At 33.9% G+C, this 24,874-nt stretch overlaps 1 protein-coding gene across 2 annotated transcripts in view; it reads right to left on the bottom strand.

Annotated features, from left to right (window-relative positions):
- Positions 1-24,874, bottom strand: part of LOC149786106 (glutamate receptor ionotropic, NMDA 1-like) — a 108,139-nt gene continuing 83,265 nt past the window's right edge. The window contains exon 17 of one of the 2 annotated variants that reach the window (XM_089976421.1): positions 1-4,073. In XM_089976421.1, the coding sequence (XP_089832547.1) occupies positions 3,771-4,073 (303 nt within the window). In that variant the 3' untranslated portion in view covers positions 1-3,770. Of the gene's footprint in view, positions 4,074-6,605; positions 16,376-24,874 lie in introns of those variants that run through there. The other variant, XM_089976422.1, reaches the window with a different exon arrangement.

The following is a 24,874-nucleotide window of genomic DNA, read 5'->3' as shown; positions in this document are numbered from 1 at the left end:
TTCTTTATTAAAATGGATTTTATTTCAATTTAAAATGTGACAAAACAAGTGAACTAGATACTTGAGTATTGGTAATATGTTAGAAAAATCTGGTGTGAAGATTTGGCAGTGGATTATCTGTTTGTCATAAACTGTTGGCAGCTTCTGCATTAATTCATTTGGGTTAATACAAGCAGCAGTCTTATAACACAATGAAACCGCAATCAGGGTTCAAAGAGAATTCACTTGCGTTAATACAAGCAGCAGTCTTATAACAGTCAAACCGCAATCAGGGTTCATACAGAATTCATTTGGGTTAATGCAAGCAGCAGTCTTATAACACAGTGAAACCGCAATCAGGGTTCATACAGAATTCATTTGGGTTAATGCAAGCAACAGACTTATAATACAGTGAAACCGCAATCAGGGTTCATACAGAATTCATTTGGGTTAATGCAAGCAACAGACTTATAACACAGTGAAACCACAATCAGGGTTCATACAGAATTCATTTGGGTTAATACAAGCAGCAGTCTTATAACAGTCAAACCGCAATCAGGGTTCATACAGAATTCATTTGGGTTAATGCAAGCAGCAATCTTATAACACAGTGAAACCGCAATCAGGGTTCATACAGAATTCATTTGGGTTAATGCAAGCAACAGACTTATAACACAGTGAAACCGCAATCAGGGTTCATACAGAATTCATTTGGGTTAATGCAAGCAACAGACTTATAACAGTGAAACCGCAATCAGGGTTCATACAGAATTCATTTGGGTTAATACAAGCAGCAGTCTTATAACACAGTCAAACTGCAATCAGGGTTCATACAGAATTCTGAATGATAAATTCAAAGTCTTTTCTCAAACTTTCAATGACCACAAACATTGATTTCCAAGACTTATTTTCACTAACATTTTGTACACATGTTATATGAGAAAACAACAAATGCAAAATACTACAAAGCTGCTTAATGATGAAATGAAACTGAACGGGTCATCAAAAGAAAGAAACCAGGAAAACTCGACTACATCCGAATCTAACAACCTTGGACAATTTTACTTGTGATTATGAAAAGAAATTAAAATGTTTGGGTTTATTTCAATTTTCAGAGACTTTTAAAGGTCTCAGGGTAATCTGCTCTATTTTCCCAAACTTTCAAGGCCTTGAAAATGCTACCTCATTTTTCCCAAACTGTCAAAGACCGTGTGAACCCTGGCGATGAATCAACCCATAGCCTATCCTGTAGACTGGCTACAATTTGGACCAAAGATGCCTCCCCTGTGGACTGGATGCATATTTTGGACTAAAGACGGCTGTTCTAATAGTAATGAAACGTCTGTAGACTGGCCACCTCCCAATAATGCTGGTTTAGAAAAGTTTAACTATGCTTGTATTTGACTAAACATGTATATGCTGGAATTCTAAATCAAAAGCAAATATATCAATAATATTGAAACAAGCTGAAATATCTGTATTAAAACAATTATTTACATTGGTAGAATGGGCCTGCATAATACTGACAACGACACTAATTGAAAATGCAATTAAAGTAATAATCTTTTAGTACCATTTACAGTATGAAAACATTACAAGTAAGCAAATATAAACAATATTAAGTAGGTACACGTAAAACATAGGATAGTTCAGAAAATGTATACTGTATATACCTGCTTATATGTCAAATTGCAAACAACAATGATCCTGATCTGCTGTAGCATAATACATCTGCGGATCAGGGTCTATGTTGTAGTGATTACTCATTATAAGCTGTACAGACCCAGATCAGACAGCACATTATGCAATGTCAGATTTGGATCTGTGTAGTTTGCATTTGGACTCGTGAATATATATGGTATGTGTTTGTAGTACCCCAATACATGTATGAGTAAAAGTTCCAATCTATCCCATACTGTCTAAATGCCTTCCCTCCCAAATTATAAAATTGCTCTTGCTATCATGTTATAATTCCATTAATTACAACTATTTCACTCTATCCAATCAATACTGTCTACTGATTCAAAATACAGAATCTTTGGGACTAGATGCAATACAGGCATATAATTAAATGTCACTATTCAAGTCTTTTCCCCCATACTGTAATAAAATGAAAGACATCAACTGACGTAACAAGACAAGATTTAAATAAAGGCTTCATAATAAAATATCCAATAACCATTAATTACATATAACTACAAGATTTCTAGTCCAGACTCGGGACCTTTGTTATATTTACCAATAAATACACCTGATACATCATATATATATATATATATATATATATATATATATATATATATATATATATATATATATATATATCAATCATGATCTCAGGCAGGTTTGACAATCGGCAAGTTCCAAACATTTTAATGAGATAATCTTGTATCTGATTGGAACTTTTTACCATTCTGAAGTCTGTATTTCTGATCTAGTTTTAATCAAACTTTGAAATATATATTTACATGATCAAGATCGCAGACAAGTTCAGTAATAAGCAGAATACACACATATCAATGAGGTAAACTTGCACTTGATTGTCCAATCTTGTTACATATCTGGAAGCCATATGTGAGATCCAATTTTGATTAAACTTGAAGAACAGGCTTACTTCATAGAGCTCTTGGATGTGGTTGATAATTTAATGAGTGAGATCTATGCATATTAATGAGATGATCATGATCTGACTGATTGAACCTGTATCCATTCTGGAGTCAATATTGCTGATCAGACATGTAATATAAACTTATGTATCAATATCTTGTAATTTTTTACCTGATTGGCTCAACTTCTTACCACTCTTGAGATTGTATTTTTTATTTACTTAAACTTTCAAAATGTCTCCTGATTTTTATTATGAGCAAGCTGTACGCATATTAATGAAATTCAGAACAGATAGAAATAGTTCTCAAATTATATCCAGTATAATCTGTTGGTTTTTTTTCCTATATAAATACCTAACTTCTCTCCAGAGAAAAATGTACAATTGCAGGCTAGCATAAACTATGTCCAGTGTTGTAACTATTGATCAGAATTTCTTAAACAAATATCACTGAATTTGAATCTGGATTTTCTTATTCCTGGTACATCTGTATAACTTGTTTGCTGGTGTTACTAATAATCTTTGGCAAAAGAAATGACAACAAAATTAAGAGAAGCAAGACAAGTCAGCTGCACAGTGTACCAAAATAAGACACAGGTACACAGACTACCTACAAAATGACACAGACACACGTTTTGCTATTGTGAATTATATATATTTGTTTGCAAGTAATTGTGTTTCTTCTAATATTACATTTGCTCCAATAGGATCATTTCTTTACTAATACCATATCTAAGTTTATAAAATTATTTGCAGAGAATCATTTCTAACATTTTTGCCCCATTTAAAATTGTTCAATATTTGGAACCTGTTTTGATATGCTTGGCAAAACAGACTCTGGCTGTCCCTAGTCCACTTCTATGCTGCAGATAACTGTAATGAGATCTGCTGGTAAATTCCACAAAGCAAGGACTACCAAATGTATTCAGATTTTCCTAGTGCAGTGGAACAGCACATCTGCTTTCTCATTTATAGATGCTAATTTTATCCCTGCATTATTTGTCCCCACATAAAAAGCTATGGAAAAATATGGTGTTTCATAAACAACATTGTACTGACAAACTTTTCCAGAGGCTCGGCATACCATGGCAAAATGGCATATCATAATTTATAAATGTAAAGAATATCATTCCTGGTACATGAACAATAATTTATATTGTATTTATAACTTCGCTGATTGCTTCCATTATACCAATTCTGATCTATCCTCTGTAAATGCTGGATTGGCAGACACAAGAAAAGAGGTGGCAGGTGCCACACTCCTCCCACTTGGTGTCAAGGATCGTGGTGGTTTGCTCAGTGGTGGTGTGGAACTATTTTCTCGACTGAAACCAGACAATCCAGTTGTCAGAGCTTTCCTTAGTGAAGTTCTATTAATAGGCATAGTCATGGTGCTATTACTCTCAAATGATGTCAACTTTCCAAAGGAGTTTTCCCTCAGCTGTTCCTCACGTTGATGCTTTAATGTCTGTCGAAGTACACGTCTTTTCTTTAAAAGAAACAAAACTACCTATTTTACTGTGTATCAACCACTTGCAAAGAGTTTATCTTGTTTATTTTACTTTGGGGGTTTTATGTTGTCAACTTTAAAAACCATCTTACAGCAATGTTTACATTTTGTTTTAACCCAGGGTGCTTAAGGAATGTTTGTCATGACTGTACAAGCTTCATTTCCAGATTTTAATCAGATTGTGATTATGAATGAGACTGTTTTATATCAGATTGAGACTTTACTTTGGACTAACCAGGTGTGGCCATTCTGCTATTACTATATTTCTAAGCCAATATTACAAATTGTAAAATGGTTCCATCCAGCATGATTGTAAATCATGCATAGCAGCAAAAATTAAGAATATTATGGTATTCCCTCACTAGTTAGAAGCCCAGTATAAAATTAAGAATATTATGGTATTCCCTCACTAGTTAGAAGCCCAGTATAAAATTAAGAATATTACGGTATTCCCTCACTAGTTAGAAGCTCAGTATAAAATTAAGAATATTATGGTATTCCCTCACTAGTTAGAAGCCCAGTATAAAATTAAGAATATTATGGCATTCCCTTACTAGTTAGAAGCCCAGTATAAAATTAAGAATATTATGGTATTCCCTCACTAGTTAGAAGCCCAGTATAAAATTAAGAATATTATGGTATTCCCTCACTAGTTAGAAGCCCAGTATAAAATTAAGAATATTACGGTATTCCCTCACTAGTTAGAAGCTCAGTATAAAATTAAGAATATTATGGTATTCCCTCACTAGTTAGAAGCCCAGTATAAAATTAAGAATATTATGGCATTCCCTTACTAGTTAGAAGCCCAGTATAAAATTAAGAATATTACATATTCCCTTACTAGTTAGAAGCCCAGTATAAAATTAAGAATATTATGGTATTCCCTCACTAGTTAGAAGCCCAGTATAAAATTAAGAATATTACGGTATTCCCTTACTATTTAGCAGCCCAGTATAAAATTAAGAATATTATGGTATACCCTCACTAGTTAGCAGCCCAGTACAAAATTAAGAATATTATGGTATTCCTTTACTAGTTAGTAGCCCAGTAAAAAATTAAGAATATTATGGTATTCCCTTACTAGTTAGAAGCCCAGTAATAAATTAAGAATAGTATGGCATTCCCTTATTAGTTAGAAGCCCAGTAAAAAATTAAGAATATTATGACATTCCCTTACTAGTTACAAGCCCAGTAGAAAATTAAGAATAATATGGCATTCCCTTACTAGTTAGAAGCCCAGTAAAAAAATTAAGAATATTATGGCATTCCCTTACTAGTTACAAGCCCAGTATAAAATTAAGAATAATATGGCATTCCCTTACTAGTTAGAAGCCCAGTACAAGATTAAGAATATTATGGTATTCCTTTACTAGATAGCTGCCCAGTATAATGCTATTATTTACATGTCTGTAACGTCATGGATCCCTTTGCTGTTGGTGAATAAAGTTTGGACACTACAGTCCAATTTATTCAACCTGGCTGATAACAATGTGATATCATGTAAAAAAAATCCCTACTACAAAATTGGTATTTTTACATACTTTATAACCTATCACAAAATAATCTTTTGTTAAACATACCTTGCCTATAACACAGTACACTTGAATATATGTTGCCTATAACACGGTAAACTTGAATTTACCTTGCCTATAACATAGTGTATTTGAACTTACACCTTGCCTTTAACACATTACACTTTAATTTATCTTGACTATTATGAAGTACACTTGAACTACCTTGCCTATAACGCAGTATACTTTAACTCACCTTGCCTACAACAGTGATGTGAACTTGCACATTGCCTTTAACACAGTTCACTTTAAATTACCTTGCCTATAACACAGTAATTTTTAACTTACCTTGCCTATAACACAGTAATTTTTAGCTTACCTTGCCTGTAACACAGTGCATTTGAACTGATCATGCCTATAACACAATACACTTGAACTGAACTTGCCTATAACACAGTGCACTTGAACTGACCTTGCCTATAATTTATCTTCCCAACAACACAGCACACTTGAACTTACTTTGACTATCACACAGTATACTTGAACTTACCTTGCCAATAATACAATAAACTTTAACTTACCTTACCTATACCCAAGTTCACTTGAACTTGCATTGCCTATAATAAAATACTTTAATTTATCTTGCCTATAACAATGTACACTTGAACTACCTTGCCTATAACACAGAACACTTTAATTTACCTTGCCTATAACACAGCACACATGAACTTACCTTGTCTATAACACAGTACACTTTAATTTACCTTGCCTATAACACAGTACATTTTAAGTGCTGCCATGAAAAGAGCTAAGAAAGACATATAACTGAATATTACATACTGGTTTGTTGGAAATGGTCAAAGAGTTCAACTATTTTCCCCACAAAAGTGATCAATTTCTAAGGACAAATTTAGTAAACATTTCTTGATAAGAGTGATTAATTAGGGAACCTTAGAAATAGTTACATTGTGTTAATATTAATAGACAATTGTACACAGAGTCACTTTTGATTATTTTAATTAGATACCCATATATTGTACATAACACCTGTAAGAATAGCTTTTAAAACTTTGATCATTATCACGAGATTATAACATTCCAGAACACATTACAGGGCAATTTTCAACAGTCAGATCAGGTTAAAATAAAAAATGCAATGTATAGCACTTGTGTAAAAATAACAGGAAAATGAAACAAAACAATATCAAACATGAATTAAAAAAATAAAAGAGGACAATTATAATCAAAAAGAAAGTCTGCACATAAAAATACAAAGTTTCTACATATTGCATCATAACTAATGCAAGAAGATTGTGTATGGAGATTGATGTACTAAAAAGTACATCATGTGTATGGAGATTGATGTACTAAAAAGTACATCATGTGTATGGAGATTGATGTACTAAAAAGTACATCATGTATGGAGATTGATGTACTAAAAAGTACATCATGTATGGAGATTGATGTACTAAAAAGTACATCATGTATGGAGATTGATGTACTAAAAAGTACATCATGTATGGAGATTGATGTACTAAAAAGTACATCATGTATGGAGATTGATGTACTAAAAAGTACATCATTTATGGAGATTGATGTACTAAAAAGTACATCATGTATGGAGATTGATGTACTAAAAAGTACATCATGTATGGAGATTGATGTACTAAAAAGTACATCATTTATGGAGATTGATGTACTAAAAAGTACATCATGTATGGAGATTGATGTACTAAAAAGTACATCATGTATGGAGATTGATGTACTAAAAAGTACATCATTTATGGAGATTGATGTACTAAAAAGTACATCATTTATGGAGATTGATGTACTAAAAAGTACATCATTTATTCAATACCAATGTTACTCTCTCATGAAAGACTTAAAATCATAAATTGGACCTTTTCAGACATTTGCAAAATCATTAAGGGTAAAATAAATTAGAAGAAAAAATTATGCCAATTTTGATTTTGTGTCAACTATGACAGAGATTTAACCAACTGACTGGTTGTGTTCTAATAAATAAAAACATTAAAAAAATCATTAAAATACACAAAAATAAAACTTGTCATCCCCCCAAAATAAAGTCTGGATGTAATATCAAACTGACATGGACATCTTAATGGATTATACATGTGGAGCAAGAGAAAGAGAGACTTGATATTGCTCACAAACATTTTGTAAAATTGTATAAATCTGTTTCAAGGTCACACATTCAGCCAGAGATCAAGTACAACAGGACTAGGTTTAAGATCTAGCACCATGTCAACAGAAATCAATTTGCAGTTGCTTTGATGGCATCATCAATTTTGGCTTTAAATGACAAGATAATGAATCACAACTCAAATTCAACTGTTTCTTTGTAGATACTGGTCAAATATCAGCCATAACTCAAAAGAAATAGTAAACTATACTACACAGTAAGCTTGGATTTGTTGCTTTCCACTTGATTCATGCTACCTGATACAGTTTCTAAGCTGTAACCTGGTGATTGCCAGTTTCTCTCCCTTCCTTGTTCTATTTTCTCCTTCTAAAGCTAAGTCAACCCATTCTGATAATGACTGTCCATGTAATAGAAATGGGGCTAATCCAATGTTTTGTATTAGAAATGGGGCTAATCCAATGTTTTGTATTAGAAATGGGGCTAATCCAATGGTACGTATTAGAAATGGGGCTAATCCAATGTTACGTATTAGAAATGGGGCTAATCCAATGTTACGCATTAGAAATGGACCTACTGTTATGTATTAGAAATGGGGCTAATCCAAGGTTATGTATTAGAAATGGGGCTAATCGATGTTTGTATTAGAAATGGGGCCAATCCAATGTTATATATCAGAAATGGAACTATTGTTATGTTTTAGAAATGGGGCTAATCCAATGTCATATATTAGAAAAGGGGCTAATCCAATGGTGTGTAATAGAAATGGGGCCATTCCAATGTTATATATCAGAAATAGACCTATTGTTATGTATTAGAAATGGGGCTAATCCAATTTTATGTATCAGAAGTAGGGCTAATCCAATGTTGTGTAATAGAAATGGGGCCAATCCAATGTTATATATCAGAAATGGACCTATTGTTATGTATTAGAAATGGGGCCAATCCAATGTTGTGTATTAGAAATGGGGCCAATTCAATGTTATATTTCAGAAATGGACCTATTGGTATGTATTAGAAATGGAGCTAATCCAAAGTTATTTATTAGAAATGGTGGTAATTTATTGTTATGTACCAGAAATGGTCATAATCTAATTTGTATTAGAAATGGGCTTAATCAAATGCTATGTATAAGACTGGACTTAAACAAATACTATGTATCAGAAATGGACCTAATCCAACTATATATTAGAAATGGGCCTCACCACATGTTATGCATTAGAAATAGGCCTAATCCAATGCTATTAGAAATAGACATAATCCAACTAAATATTTGAAATGGGCCTAACCACATGATATGCAATAGAAATAGGCCTAATCCAATGCTATTAGAAATGGGCCTAACCACAAGTTATGCAATAGAAATGGACCTAATTCTATGCTATGTATTGGAGAAGGGGCTAATCCAATGTTGTGTATTAGAAATACAATAATGTGTATTGGAAATGGGCTTAATCGAATGTCATATATTAGAAATGGCCCCAATTAGGATTGGCTCAGAATGAATATGCCAAGAAAATTCATCATTTTAGATGCCATTTTTTCAACTTTTAAATTTCTTTATATATATGCTGCAAATTTAGTTTTAGTAGTTTTTACAAATGTTTTTCTTCAATTCTAACCAATGCAGATATCAGTCTAACAAAATTCAGGATATTATCACTATGTGCATACTGAATCAAACAAAACTAGCATTCTGTTTTCCAACATTTTTTCCCCCATGATGCTCCACAATTTTCCAATAAGGTCCACTCTATTGGGATGAAAATTTTGTATGCATTATTTTTGTTAAATTTAATACTATAATTAATATGAACAAGAAAATGTACCATGGAAAAACAACACTCACCAATCAACTGGTGGTTAATATCAACTGAATACAAACATTGAAAAGAAATTATCAACATAAATTTGGTCAACAGGTCATACTAAAATAAATAAGCAAACAATTTTAAATATATCAAGGAAACTCTGTAACCACATAATTTAAAATACATGATGGAAAATGAAACTATAATATCTGTAACCAAATAATTTAAAAAGGAAATAATATACTTGCATAACTAATGATATGATGAAAAGTCAAAAATAATAGAGCAAATACTATCTTTTAACTCTCAGATAAAAAGTTTCACAACTAATTAAAATATATTGCACAATGTCTCTACAAAATCTGCATGGAAACAAAATAAAATAATTTTCAGAAATATGTCCAACAGATGCTGTATGTACTTTGAAAAAGTTTAATTACAAGACCTTAAAGTACTTACAATATTCCTAACAATTAGAAAGCATCCTGGACAAAATGTCAATTCACTAGTACAAGATCAACATACAGTTATCCAGACTTTATTTTGCAGTCTGACAATGGCTCCCCTCAATATAGCGTCTATCCTTTGTGTTCACTGTGCAGTTTTATTATGTTACTGTTTATCTAGACAACCAATAATCTAGACAAAATACATGTTTCTCATGGAATCTCGAAAACTGATGTTTTATTATACATCCTATTATGCTTTTAGAGTGACCATACCCTTCCTGCCATATCCTTCTCATTTTTCTGACAAAAAAATATAATGTGCTAAATTAAAATCATAATTTCAAACCTTGGCAACACAAGAAATCACTTATTTTAAGTATGTAAATGAATAACAGTTTCAGTTAGGAATGCAGTTTGTGGTAGTGGGGGTAAACTAATTAAAATTATATTTACCAGTTATCAGTGCACTGCTATATCATTTCCTGGTGCTAGACGCCAGTCTAAGGACATTATGCCCTCCTTCAATCAGTTAAATGGAAGACTAGAATTAAAATTAAAAAAAGCAGGATCCCAGTCTGATATCTTACTTCACTTTAAAAACTGGAATATCTTCCTTCTTTGCCTTGGACAAGGAATAAAGGACATCAGAGCACAAGGGGTGGGGGTGGAACTGTGCAATAGAGGCAGTTACGTATTATATAATTAAAATCAGTTTTAACTTCCATCCAAAACATACAGTTTATCAGCAGTGATACAATACCTGCTATTATTACACTGCTAAATTTGTCAGCCTGGTGAGAAGTTTATGACCTAAGATAACCTGTAAATTACACTTACCAGTGATGTCAGTAGGCTGCTCTATTGATGTCAGTAAGCCATTCTATTGCAGTCAGGAGGCTGCTCTATTGATGTCAGTAAGCTATTCTATTGCAGTCAGGAGGCTGCTCTATTGATGTCAGTAAGCTATTCTATTGCTGTCAGTAGTCTGTTCTATTGCTGACAGCAGGATGGCTTTACACTATGTTGGGCTGATATAACTGGACCCAAGGCATAACCCCCACCACCACTATAGTGTGCCAGTGAAAAGAGGTAAAATGAGATAAAGGTGATGTGGCAACACCATAAGACAGCCTTTGTGACATCATCCTAAGAGTCAGGATTCGAAAAGGCCCAACATACAGTAATAGCCCAGACCTCAAAAAGGCCCAAAATACAGCAATAGCCCAGACCTCAAAAAGGCCCAAAATACAGCAACAGACCAGACCTCATGGGCTTTGATTTTCATGAGAGATCTCTCTCAGCAAGAGATTGACAAGCTCTTTTAATAGTCCAAACAATCCATTTCAAGATGGTGCTTGCTGAAATATTATAAGTACCTTTTAAAGGAAGAAAGAAATGGTTAGAGTTCTTTCTTTTTTCTCCTAATTTAGCTAGATAAAACCATAATGTTCCATGTGTGCAAACGAGTCCCTCTTAATCCTCCCCAGCACAGATATGATTGAGATAGGACCAGGAGCTATAACACTTTTTTTTTTTACTGACAAAGCATGAATTTTACACCTTCCCCATGCTGATGCTAGGGAAAGGAATGAAGATTGTTTTAAGGGTAAGATTCTTAAAGGATGCTTCACTCAAATGTTCATAAGGAGTTTCAGATAGTAACCAAAGAACAAACAAGAGGCTTCACCTTGGTATTAACAAGCCTGAGACTGGTCTCACTAGTTCAAATTACATGATCAGTTCTGAAAGCTGTGGGGCCAGCATGTAGTGGAGCCCACAGATAACTTAAGGGTGCTGTACCTGATGGACACTGTGGGACATCAGGTTCCTCCTCAGCGGCAATTTCCTGGGAATGAAAGATCATTGAACCAAGATCCCTGGGGGCACAGGGGGATTATTGGGTGAGCTGTGACATGGAAGTCATGGCTCCATGAAGAACCTCTGGAAGTAGGTGGGAATGCATAGGCATACAGTTGATTCTATTTCAGAATGAAGGCTTCCACCCCTCATGTCATCTAGTCTGGCACTGGAAAGATATAAACATGGAGCTTGTTGTTGAGCTTCATTGCAAACAACTCTACCATTGGCCTTCCCTACTGATGAAAGAAGGTCTCTGCAATTGACATCCCCACCCTACCTTTGAAGTGCTAGAAAAATGCCCTGCCTTTCTAGACTGTTGATGATACAACCATCCTTGCAGAACTAGTCCCTTGGACTTGAGGTGAGCCCCACAACCTGAATCTGAGGTCTCAGTGTAAAGGAAGGAATAAGGTTCTGAAGCGTGAATTGGAACTCCAGTTATAAATCTGAATCAATAGTTACATCAACTTTGAATTTAATGAAGTTTTGATCCTAAAGGAATCAAAGCAGTGAGTGGGTCCTTGTGGGTCTCTTGTTCCACAGAAGCAAACAACTGGAGGCACTGCATATGAAGCTAACCTAGGGGAACAATGTCCACTGCCACATTCAGAGTCATCTGAAGAGAGAGGTTGAGACAAGCTGATAATAATATCTTCTCATCCAGCCTGGTTAGGACAACAAGTATCTGTGAGATTATGCTGGGAGGAGCATGGGTTGTTCCTACAGAGGTGAACAAAATTCATCTCCATTTAATCAAAATTCTGAGATAAGATCCGACTTCTTATTGGGGATAAAGCCTAGTTTAGTCACCGTCTCCCAACAAAGACAGATCCCCAAGGAGAACATGCCTAATGACATTGTGCATCAACTAATCATCAAAGAATTGGAGGATGGGAACCCTTATTGGCTTTATATGACCTGCTATTATGCCCATCACCCTGATGAAGACTCTGGAAGCAGAAACTAGGCTGACAGGAAGAGAATGAGACTAAAAGATCTCGTCCCAGAAAGCATCTCCAAACTATAGAGGATCTTGCAGGCTTGGGACATAAATCTGGTGGAAAAAAAGGTAAACTCCATTTACTGCCTTATCAAAGCTTCAGATGTGTTCCTCCTCCATCACATCACATGATCTGCTGGGTGGGATAACGAAGGTGAATCCAGCTGATGAGAAGGACCAAGTGTGACAGGTTCGTATGGGAACTCATCTGCATCCACAAAAGTGTACCGTTCATTGTGCTATCTTTGCTCTTGCGATTATTCAGATTAATTTATCTTATCTTCCTCCTGGCCAGGGGTTAGTCATCCTATATCTGCTCAAGAAGATAGGACTAACTCTTTCTCCCTCTCTGAAGATATTGTTGATTTCCTCCTGATGCTGGCAAGTAAAAGTCCACCTTCCCCATGCTCTATAATGAGGCTGGAAGGGCTATAGCAACCTATCTCACAGAATTTGGAAACTTCCATACACTGGGAAGTGCTGTCAAAGAAGCATGTGACTTCCATACACTGTACACCAGGAAGTGCTATAGCCATTTCCTAGGAATGGAGGGGTCCGCCTGAGACAAAAATGGCAATATAGGTTGAACAACTCTGCCAAGTCCAAAACTGTGTCAAGCAACAAACAGTAAATGGGGTGATCATCTGTGAGTACACATGCCATACACACAAGACAGAGGGTTTTGCTGTCCCATGCTGTCTTGTTATGCTCACATTTGCCAATAATTGAGGCATTACTGATTCCTGAAGGAAACAAATACCACAATGAACTGGAATGATAAAATGGTTGGACATACTTTTCCTGACACTTTTTCCTATTAGAGGTACAAAATACATGAAATATGACTTCACTAACAATATACTCAAAAATCAACAAAAACCTGGACAGGGACACATGAAAATAAACCATGGACTGGGGAGAAAATAACAAAAACAACACACACAATTATAAGATTGACAGCAGAGAAGCCAAAAGACACCTAAATCAAGAAAGTGTTGCATGCCCTAGAGATATATATATATAAATGCAAGAAATCAATGGAAACAACAGAAGATATTTGGATTGTCTTAGGTGGATTAAGGTATCAGAGAGGGTTTAAGTTTCTTTTTATTCTAGCGCTCCAATTACTGATTGCAGGAGGAGAGAATGTGTCTTGGACTGGGAACTATTACAAGAAAAGATATACCAATACAATAACACCAGGCAATATATTACGGAGATTAAAGTATAATTTCCATCAGACAATAGACTAAACAATGAAATTTCTGCTTTTGGCATCATCTACCACAAATCATGCTTCTAATGGAAATTGACTTTAATCTACCTGCTCCAAATATGACTGACCTCTCATGCTATTAAGTTTGTGTAGTTACCATTTTTAACTTTTACTCTTCAGAAAACTGAAAGGGTATACCTGTTCAACTGTGTTTAAATAGATTTTAATGAAGTGCCTGAAATGTAATGTATCTGAACAAAAAAACTGCACAGTGTGAAAACTATGCCCACATTATGTACGGTCAGTAATAATATTACAACATTTGTAACCTCTATGATAAATTTAATAATAGCTGCGTAAGTTTTGCCTGGATAATTTGACTAATTAAATAGGTACCATTATTCTCTATGAATTATAAACTTTGATCGTATTCTCGGATTTCTGACACTCTATTGGTCAAAAATAATTTCCAGGAATTCAAGTCAAGACTTATAACTGCTGAGTGTTGAAATCATCTCCGATATTTTTCAGCAGTAACAAGATTTTCAAATTAGCAGTTTTGCTTAAAACACTGGATGTCAGATATGTAACATTTTCATTTAGGACAAACTTGTCACATTAAAAACTCTCCTGATGCAAAGAGTAACAATATTTTTAAGATGGACACCATGGTTGCCATATCTGAAGTCTTATCAGTACCATTTTAATTTAGAATATGTAAGAAGTCTTCTGGTGATAACTCCAGGCTGATATGACTTTCCATTTTGGAGAAGTAACAACCCAATTTTCAAGACAGCAGCCATGATGGCATCAGATGCACATAATTTCCATTTATGACCAAACAGACATTGCAAGAAGTCTTCTGGCAAAAGCAGTGTTGATATGACTGGCCATCTAGAAGTAGCGACAGTAAGATTTTCAAGATGACTGCCATGGTGGCCATATTGGAGGTCAGATTGGCCCAGTTTTCATTTATGACCAACTGACATCATAAGAAATGTTTCAGTGTAAACCCTATGCTGATATGATTATTCATTCAGGAGAACTAGGAATGACAAGATTTTCAAGATGGTCACTGTGATGACCGTATTGGGTGTCCGAGTAGCCAAAACCCCATGTTGATACAACCATCTCTTCTGGAAGAGCAGTGATAATAAGATTCTCAAGATGGCAGCAGTGGCAGCTTGGATGTGTGAGTAGCACCATTTCCAATTTGGATCGACTAGATATAATAAGAAAACTTTTACTTGATATGAGCATCCATTTGGGAGGAGTAGCAATAACAAGATTTTCAAGATGGCAATTGTGGTGTCTATAAATATTAAATTCAGGTTGGCACCATTATCTATCAATAATAGAGCCACCCCACTCCCACCCCGCAATTACTGACTATATGATTTTGCGAACAAACAAAAAAAAAACTTTAAAAAAAAACAAAATTCAAAAGAATTAGCTAATGAAATAAACAAATATAGCAAAACTGATATTTTAAAACAAGTGAAACAAAAGTTACCAACAACTACCAAGAGAATTTTTGTTTTCAATGCATATTTATGATTAAATTTATTAAAATAATAATAATAACTATAAACAGACATTCACACATACAGAAATAATTTATATACAATAGTCATTATCACCAACCACCCCAACCACCAAAAAGGCTGCATAGATTTGTCACAACAATGATATTGGAAAAGAACTAAAACAAAACAACACCATATTTTTATCACAGGGTATAGGTTCTTTACATATATACAATCATGAAGAATAAAAATGGAGAAATATGCATACACAAATAAATATTAAAGTAAGTAATCATAAAGAATGAAACTGCACTGAACTTAGGTTCATTAAAGCTGAAAATCTGGTTCAAAGCATAGAATGTAGTCTTTGTCTTAAATTATATTATTTTCTGATGTAACAAAAAACCACGAGAAAACTTGAGCTCTTTATATGATTCAATCAGAGGTCAATCAACACAAAACAAAAATAGTTAAATAATGGAAAAAACAATGTCCTGAAAAATTACATTAAAATGTGTCAACTATATTTCTATTTTCTCTATTGTCAGAATAGCAAAAGTCTCGCAAAATGAATCAAAGGTGTGGTGCTACATATAATTTTAAGTCTAAGCTGTTCAAAGTCTGTAGGTATTTTTCCCGATGTTATATAGCTCATGATTTGGATGACGGTATCTATTTATGATCAGGTGTGACTGACTCCGTAAGGGCTCTCATGATTGGCCAGGTTTCTCGTAAATGCTTCCTCTTCTGTAAAAAGACAATTTGAATGAAGATTTTGCAACAAGGTTGTAAGGGGTGTTAGTTAACATTTGATTCATTAGTACACTAGAAATGTGAGTTGACATCTCCTCCATCTTATTCAGTAACTACAACTCTCTTGACAACAGTGTCAAGGATTAGTATGCACAGTAAATCAGAACTGAATGAGCAAACTGAACAGCAAGAGCAGAAACTATGGAAACTCATGTCAACCTCTTTATCAGGATTTATAATTTCTTTCCTAATATATAGTCAATCACATAATCCTATTCCATCATGTCAACTTCTATCACATTAACCTATTCCATCATGTCAACCTCTATAACAAACAGGATTTATCATCTCCTTCCTAATATAAAGTCAATCTATTCCATCATGTCAACCTCTTAACAGGATTTATCATTTCCTTCCTAATATATAGTCAATCACATAATCCTATTCCATCATGTCAACTTCTATCACATTAACCTATTCCATCATGTCAACCTCTATAACAAACAGGATTTATCATTTCCTTCCTAATATATAGTCAATCACATAATCCTATTCCATCATGTCAACCTCTTTAACAGGATTTATCATTTCCTTCCTAATATATAGTCAATCACATAATCCTATTCCATCATGTCAACTTCTATCACATTAACCTATTCCATCATGTCAACCTCTATAACAAACAGGATTTATCATTTCCTTCCTAATATATAGTCAATCACATAATCCTATTCCATCATGTCAACTTCTATCACATTAACCTATTCCATCATGTCAACCTCCACAACAAACAGGATTTATCATTTCTTTCTTAATATATAGTCAATCACATTAACCTATTCCATCATGTCAACCTCTACAACAAACAGGATTTATCATTTCTTTCCTAATATATAGTCAATCACATTAACCTATTCCATCATGTCAACCTCTATAACAAATTTAGTTTATTATTACTTCCCTCAAATGTAGCCAGTCACATGAATATTCAGCTCTGTTAGGCATTCAGACAATAAAAGCATGCTGCATACATGCTGAATCAATACATAATTATTAGAGGTCCCGGTGGCCTAGTGGTATAAGGTGCTCGTCATTACAGATCACCTCTGTCCATGTGTGTTCAAGTCTCGGACTCGTCTAACATGTGAGAAGATTTGCCTGTAGCTTCCCATGGATTGGTGGTTCTTCACACATTTTCCTGGATTCTTCCTCCATACGATACACTGACCACCATGTATAGCCTATCATGTGGTGAAAAATGACATTAAACCAACAACAACAACGTAATTATTATTTTAATTTCTAAACTAGTACAAATGATCAAAATAACTGAAGGCGGGCCAAGTAAGCATTTCAATCATGGTCAGTTTGGAACATGCCTATGTTCAAGTTAATGAATATACACCTAATATTCACAAAGAGTACTTGGTGTTGGTTCTTGTTGTTTAATCAACAACTTGTGTCTCATATGAAAAATGAGTTGCCTATTCAAATTGCATTTATATACAGCTCTCCCTTGTCGTAACATGGTAGTCTAGGTGTGTAATCATAGAGTGCATTATGTATAAAGCTGTATTATAGTGAGAACCATATATGTACAAAACCATGATCTACTGAGAACAACTTAATATATCAAACCACATTATAGCATGAACTACCAAATGTTGTCAATAAACGTGTTTTTAAAAGAAAAAAATAAACATAACAAAGCTTCATCTCCCCTTCTTAAACCCCATATTGTTATACATTGGTATGATTTTGGTCATAGGGTCCATATAAGTACCATGTTATATACAGAACTGTCTTATAATGAGGTGCATTGTAGTGAGGGAGAAATGTATTAATGGGCCCAGTGATGAGTATCAATTGCATTATGGTGAGGGATACTTGAGTTACTGGGCCCATTGGTAAGTATCACTTGCATTATAGTGAGGGATACCTGTATTACTGGGCCAACTCGCATAACTTCCACGACTGTGATGGAGAACTGTATCACTGGGCCCATTGGTGAGTATCACTTGCATTAGAGTGAGGGAGAACTGTATTACTGGGCCCAATGGCGAGTATCACTTGTATTATAGTGAACTGTATTAATGGGCTCATTGGTATCACTCCCATTATAGTGAGGGAGAATTGTATTACTGGGCTCATTGGTATCACTTCCATTATAGTGAAGGAGAATTTTATTACTGGGCTCATTGGTGAGTGTTTATTACAGCTAAATATGTAAGTTGTAATTCTTTGGTTTCCAAACTACAGTGTAATGCAGTTTGATTCTGCTATTTGTCTACACTTAATAATGTAGTGTAAGTGTGTCAGTTTCAGTTAAATTGTTGTTAGTCTTTTGTTAGTGTCAAACCTCTCTCATGCAGGTGATTTGAAATTTTATAATCTACAATCTGCTCAAATACAAGACATTTTTTTTCTCAAACTTTTTTCAATATTTTTGTCCTTATTTTTTTCAGAACTGTAAAATACCTACAGACATAGGTATGTATGTATGTATGTATGTATGTATGTATGTATGTATGTAAAATACCTACAGACATAGGTATATAGGTGTGTGTGTGTGTGTGTGTACTGAATATTTCATTCTCATTCAGGATATTTTCAACTACACATGGGATGCTTTACAATGCTGGTGTCTAGAGTCTACAATGTTGGAAGTCAATCCATGAGTAACATGAGACCTTAAAACCACATCAAAAGGGAGTAAAACTGACAACTCCATACCACCAATTTCTTGTCTTTCTCCCCTTCCCATAACCCAAGCATGGTTGTAATTTACTAACAAACATGCCATGAATATTGACAACATTGACTTTATAATGTTTAAAACATAAAATGAATAAGTTAACTGCATTATGAACTGATTAAAAACTCCAAACATTTGTTATTTGTTTAAAACAATCATCAAGCAAACTGTACAATCCACATTATTTTAGAAACCATGCTGATGGTGTAAATACACAAAAGCAGGTAAAAGATGTACTATTTACTTCTAATTAGTCTATTTATATCTTCTGTGTTTTCTTTTTGAGCAGTGTAATTAAAAAGCACTGAATCCATGTGGCTGTAATTAAAAAGTACTGAATCCATGTAGACATAGCTTAAAGCAGCATGCACTATGCTTTAAACTTAATCAAAAAGGCATGGATATTTCTACACAACTTACGAGTTGTGACATCACTGATGCCAATATACGTGTAGCAATCATCAAAACCATCATTAATTATGATATTTCTCTTCTGTTTCCTTGATTAAAGTGCACTACTGTGTCCCACTGTATGATATCCATTACTGAAGATGTTAACCCTCAAGCCAAAAGTAAAGCCAAGCAATGATGGATTAAACAACTGAAAGGTCTGAATAGCTGTCATATCCAGGAGAGTACATTCAAATTGTCCAATGTTAATGGAGACAGGAACTGCCAGATGGGAAACAGAAAAAAGTTAGTGTTTACTTGAATTAATGATTCTTTGTTATAAAAATACTCCTTTTCCAAATAACTTTAAAACTGTGAAAGCCATGTATGTATAGCATTATAAACTGTTGAATGAAGAGTTCTGAGTGTATTTGTGGGAAACGTTTTTATTTATAAATAAAAAAAAATGTCAAGTTATAAAATAAGCATGACGTTTAAGGACCATCCAATAATGTCATATTTACTCCAAGCTAAAGGGCATCCAATAGCCTGTCATGATTTTTACTCCAAGCTAAGGGGCATTCAACTGTCATATTTATACCAAGTTAAGGAGCATTCAATAGTCCGTCATGACATTTACTCCAAGTTAAGGAACATTCAATTGTCTGTCATGATATTCGCTCCAAGCTAAGGGGCATCCAACAGGCTGTGTAAAAAGATCAAGCTACTGTCTCACTTCTTCTTGAATCTATATCTATTCTACAACATCATTTCAAAATTATTCTTATTTGCAGCCAATATGCATTTATCCTATAAATTGTTGGATATCGTGCTTGGACATGATATCATGACAAATAGCCTTAATTTTTCCAACAATTTTTTCAAAGTAACTCACGAAATATTCTATACCTGTGATATCTGTATAAGAAAAAAGTTTCATAGAATTCTGGACCATCTTTTATTTTCCACATTCAATTTCTCCAATATCAAAAAAATAATTCTAATGCAAAGATTTTTCCTAGTGCAATTCTGAACCAAAACATACATTTGTAATGTTGTCATAGTAACTTCAAAAAAAAAAAAAAAGAGTACAAATAAAACCATATCAGTTATGACTGTGTGTATAGGCCACATTATCTACAAATTCAAAAGTCAGTTAAACGTTAACTTAAAGAGCAACATGTTTGTATATATTATATACTCATTTAGCATTACATGGGTGATCTGGTGTTAAATTCATGAGTTCAGTCCATAAATGTGTATTGCATACTCTGACTAAAACTATTTAGAACTAATGTACCAAATGGAACTTGTATAAAATACAATTTGTTCTAATTCCATTGACTTTTGATAGCTAATTATATCTGGAAAGCAAAAAAATAAGAGTTGTGGAATATAAAAACTACATTTGTGTCTTGTTCCATATCAGGGGAAACAAATCTTGTTTAATATAGTACATGAATGAGTCTCAGCTTTAAGGCCTTCATAAATCCCTATGGAATATCAATTTCATTCTTTCTGTCAAGTCAGAACAACAAATGTATGCAGTTTTGTGTTTGTATCAATTGGATGACCTTATAATAAAAATCAAATCCCACAGATCTTATGGTACTGTATATGGGAAGTTTGACATCTATGAACTCAAATCTTACAGTATGGTATATAGGAAGTTTGACATCTATGAATTCAAATCTTACAGTATGGTATATGGGAAGTTTGACACCTATGAACTCAAATCTTACAGTATGGTATATAGGAAGTTTGACATCTATGAACTCAAATCTTACGGTATGGTATATAGGAAGTTTGACATCTATGAATTCAAATCTTACAGTATGGTATATGGGAAGTTTGACATCTATGAATTCAAATCTTACAGTATGGTATATGGGAAGTTTGACACCTATGAACTCAAATCTTACAGTATGGTATATGGGAAGTTTGACACCTATGAACTCAAATCTTACAGTATGGTGTTTTGGAAGTTTGACTACTATGAATTTAAATCCTACAGTATGGTATATGAGAAGTTTGAAAACTATGAACTTTTAGTACCCATAAAAGTTGTTTTACTTACAAAAACCTGCAATGAAGAAGGAATCTGTTATACATGCATGAGAACTTTAAATTTTTGTTTACAAGCTCACAAATGTAATAATTTCAAATTTCCTAGTAATGATGTGGCAGTTTTTAGCATCAATTCTCTGATTGGTTGCCTCAACAAAATTTTTTTTAACACTGAATCTTGCCTAATAAAGCTTGTACAAGGTCATATTACACTAACAAAGCTTGTACAAGGTCATATTACACTAATAAAGCTTGTACAAGGTCATATTACACTAGCAAAGCTTGTACAAGGTCATATTACACTAATAAATCTTGTACAAGGTCATATTACACAAATAAAGCTTGTATAAGGTCATATCACACTAATAAAGCTTGTACAAGGTCATATTACACTAATAAAGCTTGTACAAGGTCATATCACACTATTATTGATCATGTCTCAAGTCCAAAAACCAAATAAAAAACTTTTATCTTTTGCAATTAGCAAAGTACTGAAAATACTGAGGCTTGGAAGAATATAACTCCAGAGATACTGCTATTTATGGTTGCTTTTACTATCATAAATATATTGCTCTAAATAAACTTATTATATATATTTTTTAACTTTCTTTTCTTTTAAATGTCACTAGAGAATTTGTATTAACATTGGAAACATTATTTGAAATATTATTTTGTTTTCCTTTCATAAGTGGAGATAATAGATCTAATAATTTATTTATGAAGGTAGATTCATCCACAGATAATCTGATTATGTCCAACGCCATCTCTATTGCAATGCTGAACTGAGTTACTATGATGCTTCAATCTACAGAGATTTTGTAATTTTTGTCAGTAGCTCTAGTAAAACTAACATCTTGGTTGCCCATTACCTCAGTCATGCATTTTATTCATGACATATGCTTGCTTTTTTATTGATTATTATTGTTATCGTGTGCAGTGTGTGCTCAGCCATTTAATGTCATCATCAGCAAGGTGCAGAGCCTGCAGTCCACTGGGTAATTTTGTCAGTGGACAGTTGTCCACAATGTGTGACATGGTCTGAAAAGCTCCACAGCAATAGGAAGAGTTAGTGGCCTGGCCCCATTGGACAAGGTTGACTGCACAGCTACCCTGTCCTGTCTGAAAGCGGTTCAGTGTGGTCCACAGATGACGTGGAAGGTTGAAGCCAGGAGGGCAGACAGATGGCTCAGCTAAAAGGGAGCGGTTTACAACATCTGTTGAAGACCACTCTTCACTCCATGCCGAAATAGCTGTCATATCCTCTGGCAATGGACCTAACCAGATTGGGCATTTCAAAGTCAAGAGGACTGCTGGATGTGTGGTAATGTCCATGTACAGTGGAAGTTTCTCACTGGCATAGACCTTAGTCAACACTTTTGTGGTTGCTTCCTGGTGACACAGATATGGAGGAAGAGGAATGTTGCTGAGTACCGGCAGCCATGGTAAAGGAGTAGGATGTGGTATTCCAGAGATTATGTGCATTGTTGTGTTGAGCTGGACATAAATTAACTTAGTGTGGGATGATCGAGCCCAGACAGGAGCGCAATACTCTGCTGTCTAATAACAAAGAGCCAGTGCTAATGTCTTGAGTGTCTGAGCAAACTTCCCCAAGTAAATCAGAATACTGAAAAAACTTTACAATACAAATAAACTACAACAAATTATTATTTATTAAACGACTTTTACATTAAATTGCATTAAAAATGTTAAAACTTAGAAATAATGGTAACAAATTAAAGCAACTACAAATATTAACTCTTGTTTCATATACAACACTTTGCCCCTGTTAAAGTTTTCAATTAGAACAAAAATATCAAGAAGTATCAAGTTGTATCATGGTTGCTTTCATTTCTGAAACTGTTTACAAATGTATAAAATTTACATTATGTCAGAAAGCTATATGTTTTGATAGTATCACATGAATTTCATCACAGTAATACAAAATGTAGGATATATTATATTTAAAATGAGAAAATGTACTGGATATTTTTCTAACAAAAACCAAAAGCGATGAAAAATATGAACATTAAAATGTAATTTTGATCACATTCTACTCAAACAAAAAGTTAGGAAGGTCAATATGCCAATAAAATTTCCAGGATTTCTTGTAGACTTAATTTTTGTAGGTTATCAAGGTACACATTGTTTTCAAACTTGCCAAAATGTTAAACTCCATCATAAAATTGCTTTGCCTTTTTCTTTTTATTGAGGATTTGGCATCATCACTCTTTCTCACAAGTCTGTGGTCTTACAATGAGTATATTTACTCATAAAATGGTGGTAAATATTTATATCATTCGGGTTCTAAAAAGAAAATCTACCAACGTGTAAAGTCCAGCACAAAGGAAGTTGTCCTTTATAAATTTAAAAGAATATTTTGCCCAAATGCCTGTTATCAATTTTTACAGTTCAGAAAATAAATCATTTGTGTCTATTAGGAGTAGACTGAAAATGTGTATGCATATTATAATCAGTTAAATTTTCTGCCCTTAAACTTGGCTCCTTCCCTGGAGAAACCAATATCCTAGTCAATTATATCACTACAATAAGTATTGTATTATTGTTGACTGTTTTAGAGGCATTTTATGTACCTCTGTGGCACTGTTATGATTAAGATATTAGGAATTTTTAAATTTAGTGGGATTATGGAAGCCTGGATGAAAGAATGACAGGTACAAACTGTAGACTCTTGACAACCCCGATTGATAATACAATTATATACATGTAAAAAAAATGTCATTAATTATCAACATATAAATAAATGTCATTCTGATGATGTCAATTCTAAAAGAAATGTAGGGATTTGAAAGCAGCAAATATATAGAATCCAGCACAAAGGAAGTTGTCCTTTATAAATTTAAAAGTCAACTTGAAGAATATTTTGCCCAAATGCATGTTGTCAATATTTAAAGTTCAGAAAATAAATCATTTGTGTCTATTAGGAGTAGACTGAAAATGTGTATGCATATTATAATCAGTTAAATTTTCTGCCCTTAAAGTTGGCTCCTTCCCTGGAGAAACCAATATCCTAGTCAATTATACCACTACAATAAGCATTGTATTATGGTTGACTGTGATAGAGACATTTTATGTATCTCTGTGGCACTGTTATGATTAAGATATTAGGATTTGTTAAATTTAGTGGGATTATGGAAGCCTGGATGAAAGAATGACCAGGTACAAACTGTAGAATCTTGACCACCCACCCTGATTGATAATACAATTATGTACATGTAATAAAATGTCATTAATTATCAACATATAAAAAAATGTCAATTCTA

This window comes from Sinohyriopsis cumingii, chromosome 12 (genome assembly GCF_028554795.1).
Source record: "Sinohyriopsis cumingii isolate HCF-2022 chromosome 12, ASM2855479v2, whole genome shotgun sequence".
Classification (NCBI taxonomy): domain Eukaryota; kingdom Metazoa; phylum Mollusca; class Bivalvia; order Unionida; family Unionidae; genus Sinohyriopsis; species Sinohyriopsis cumingii.
This window is presented reverse-complemented; position numbering and strand designations above follow the sequence as displayed.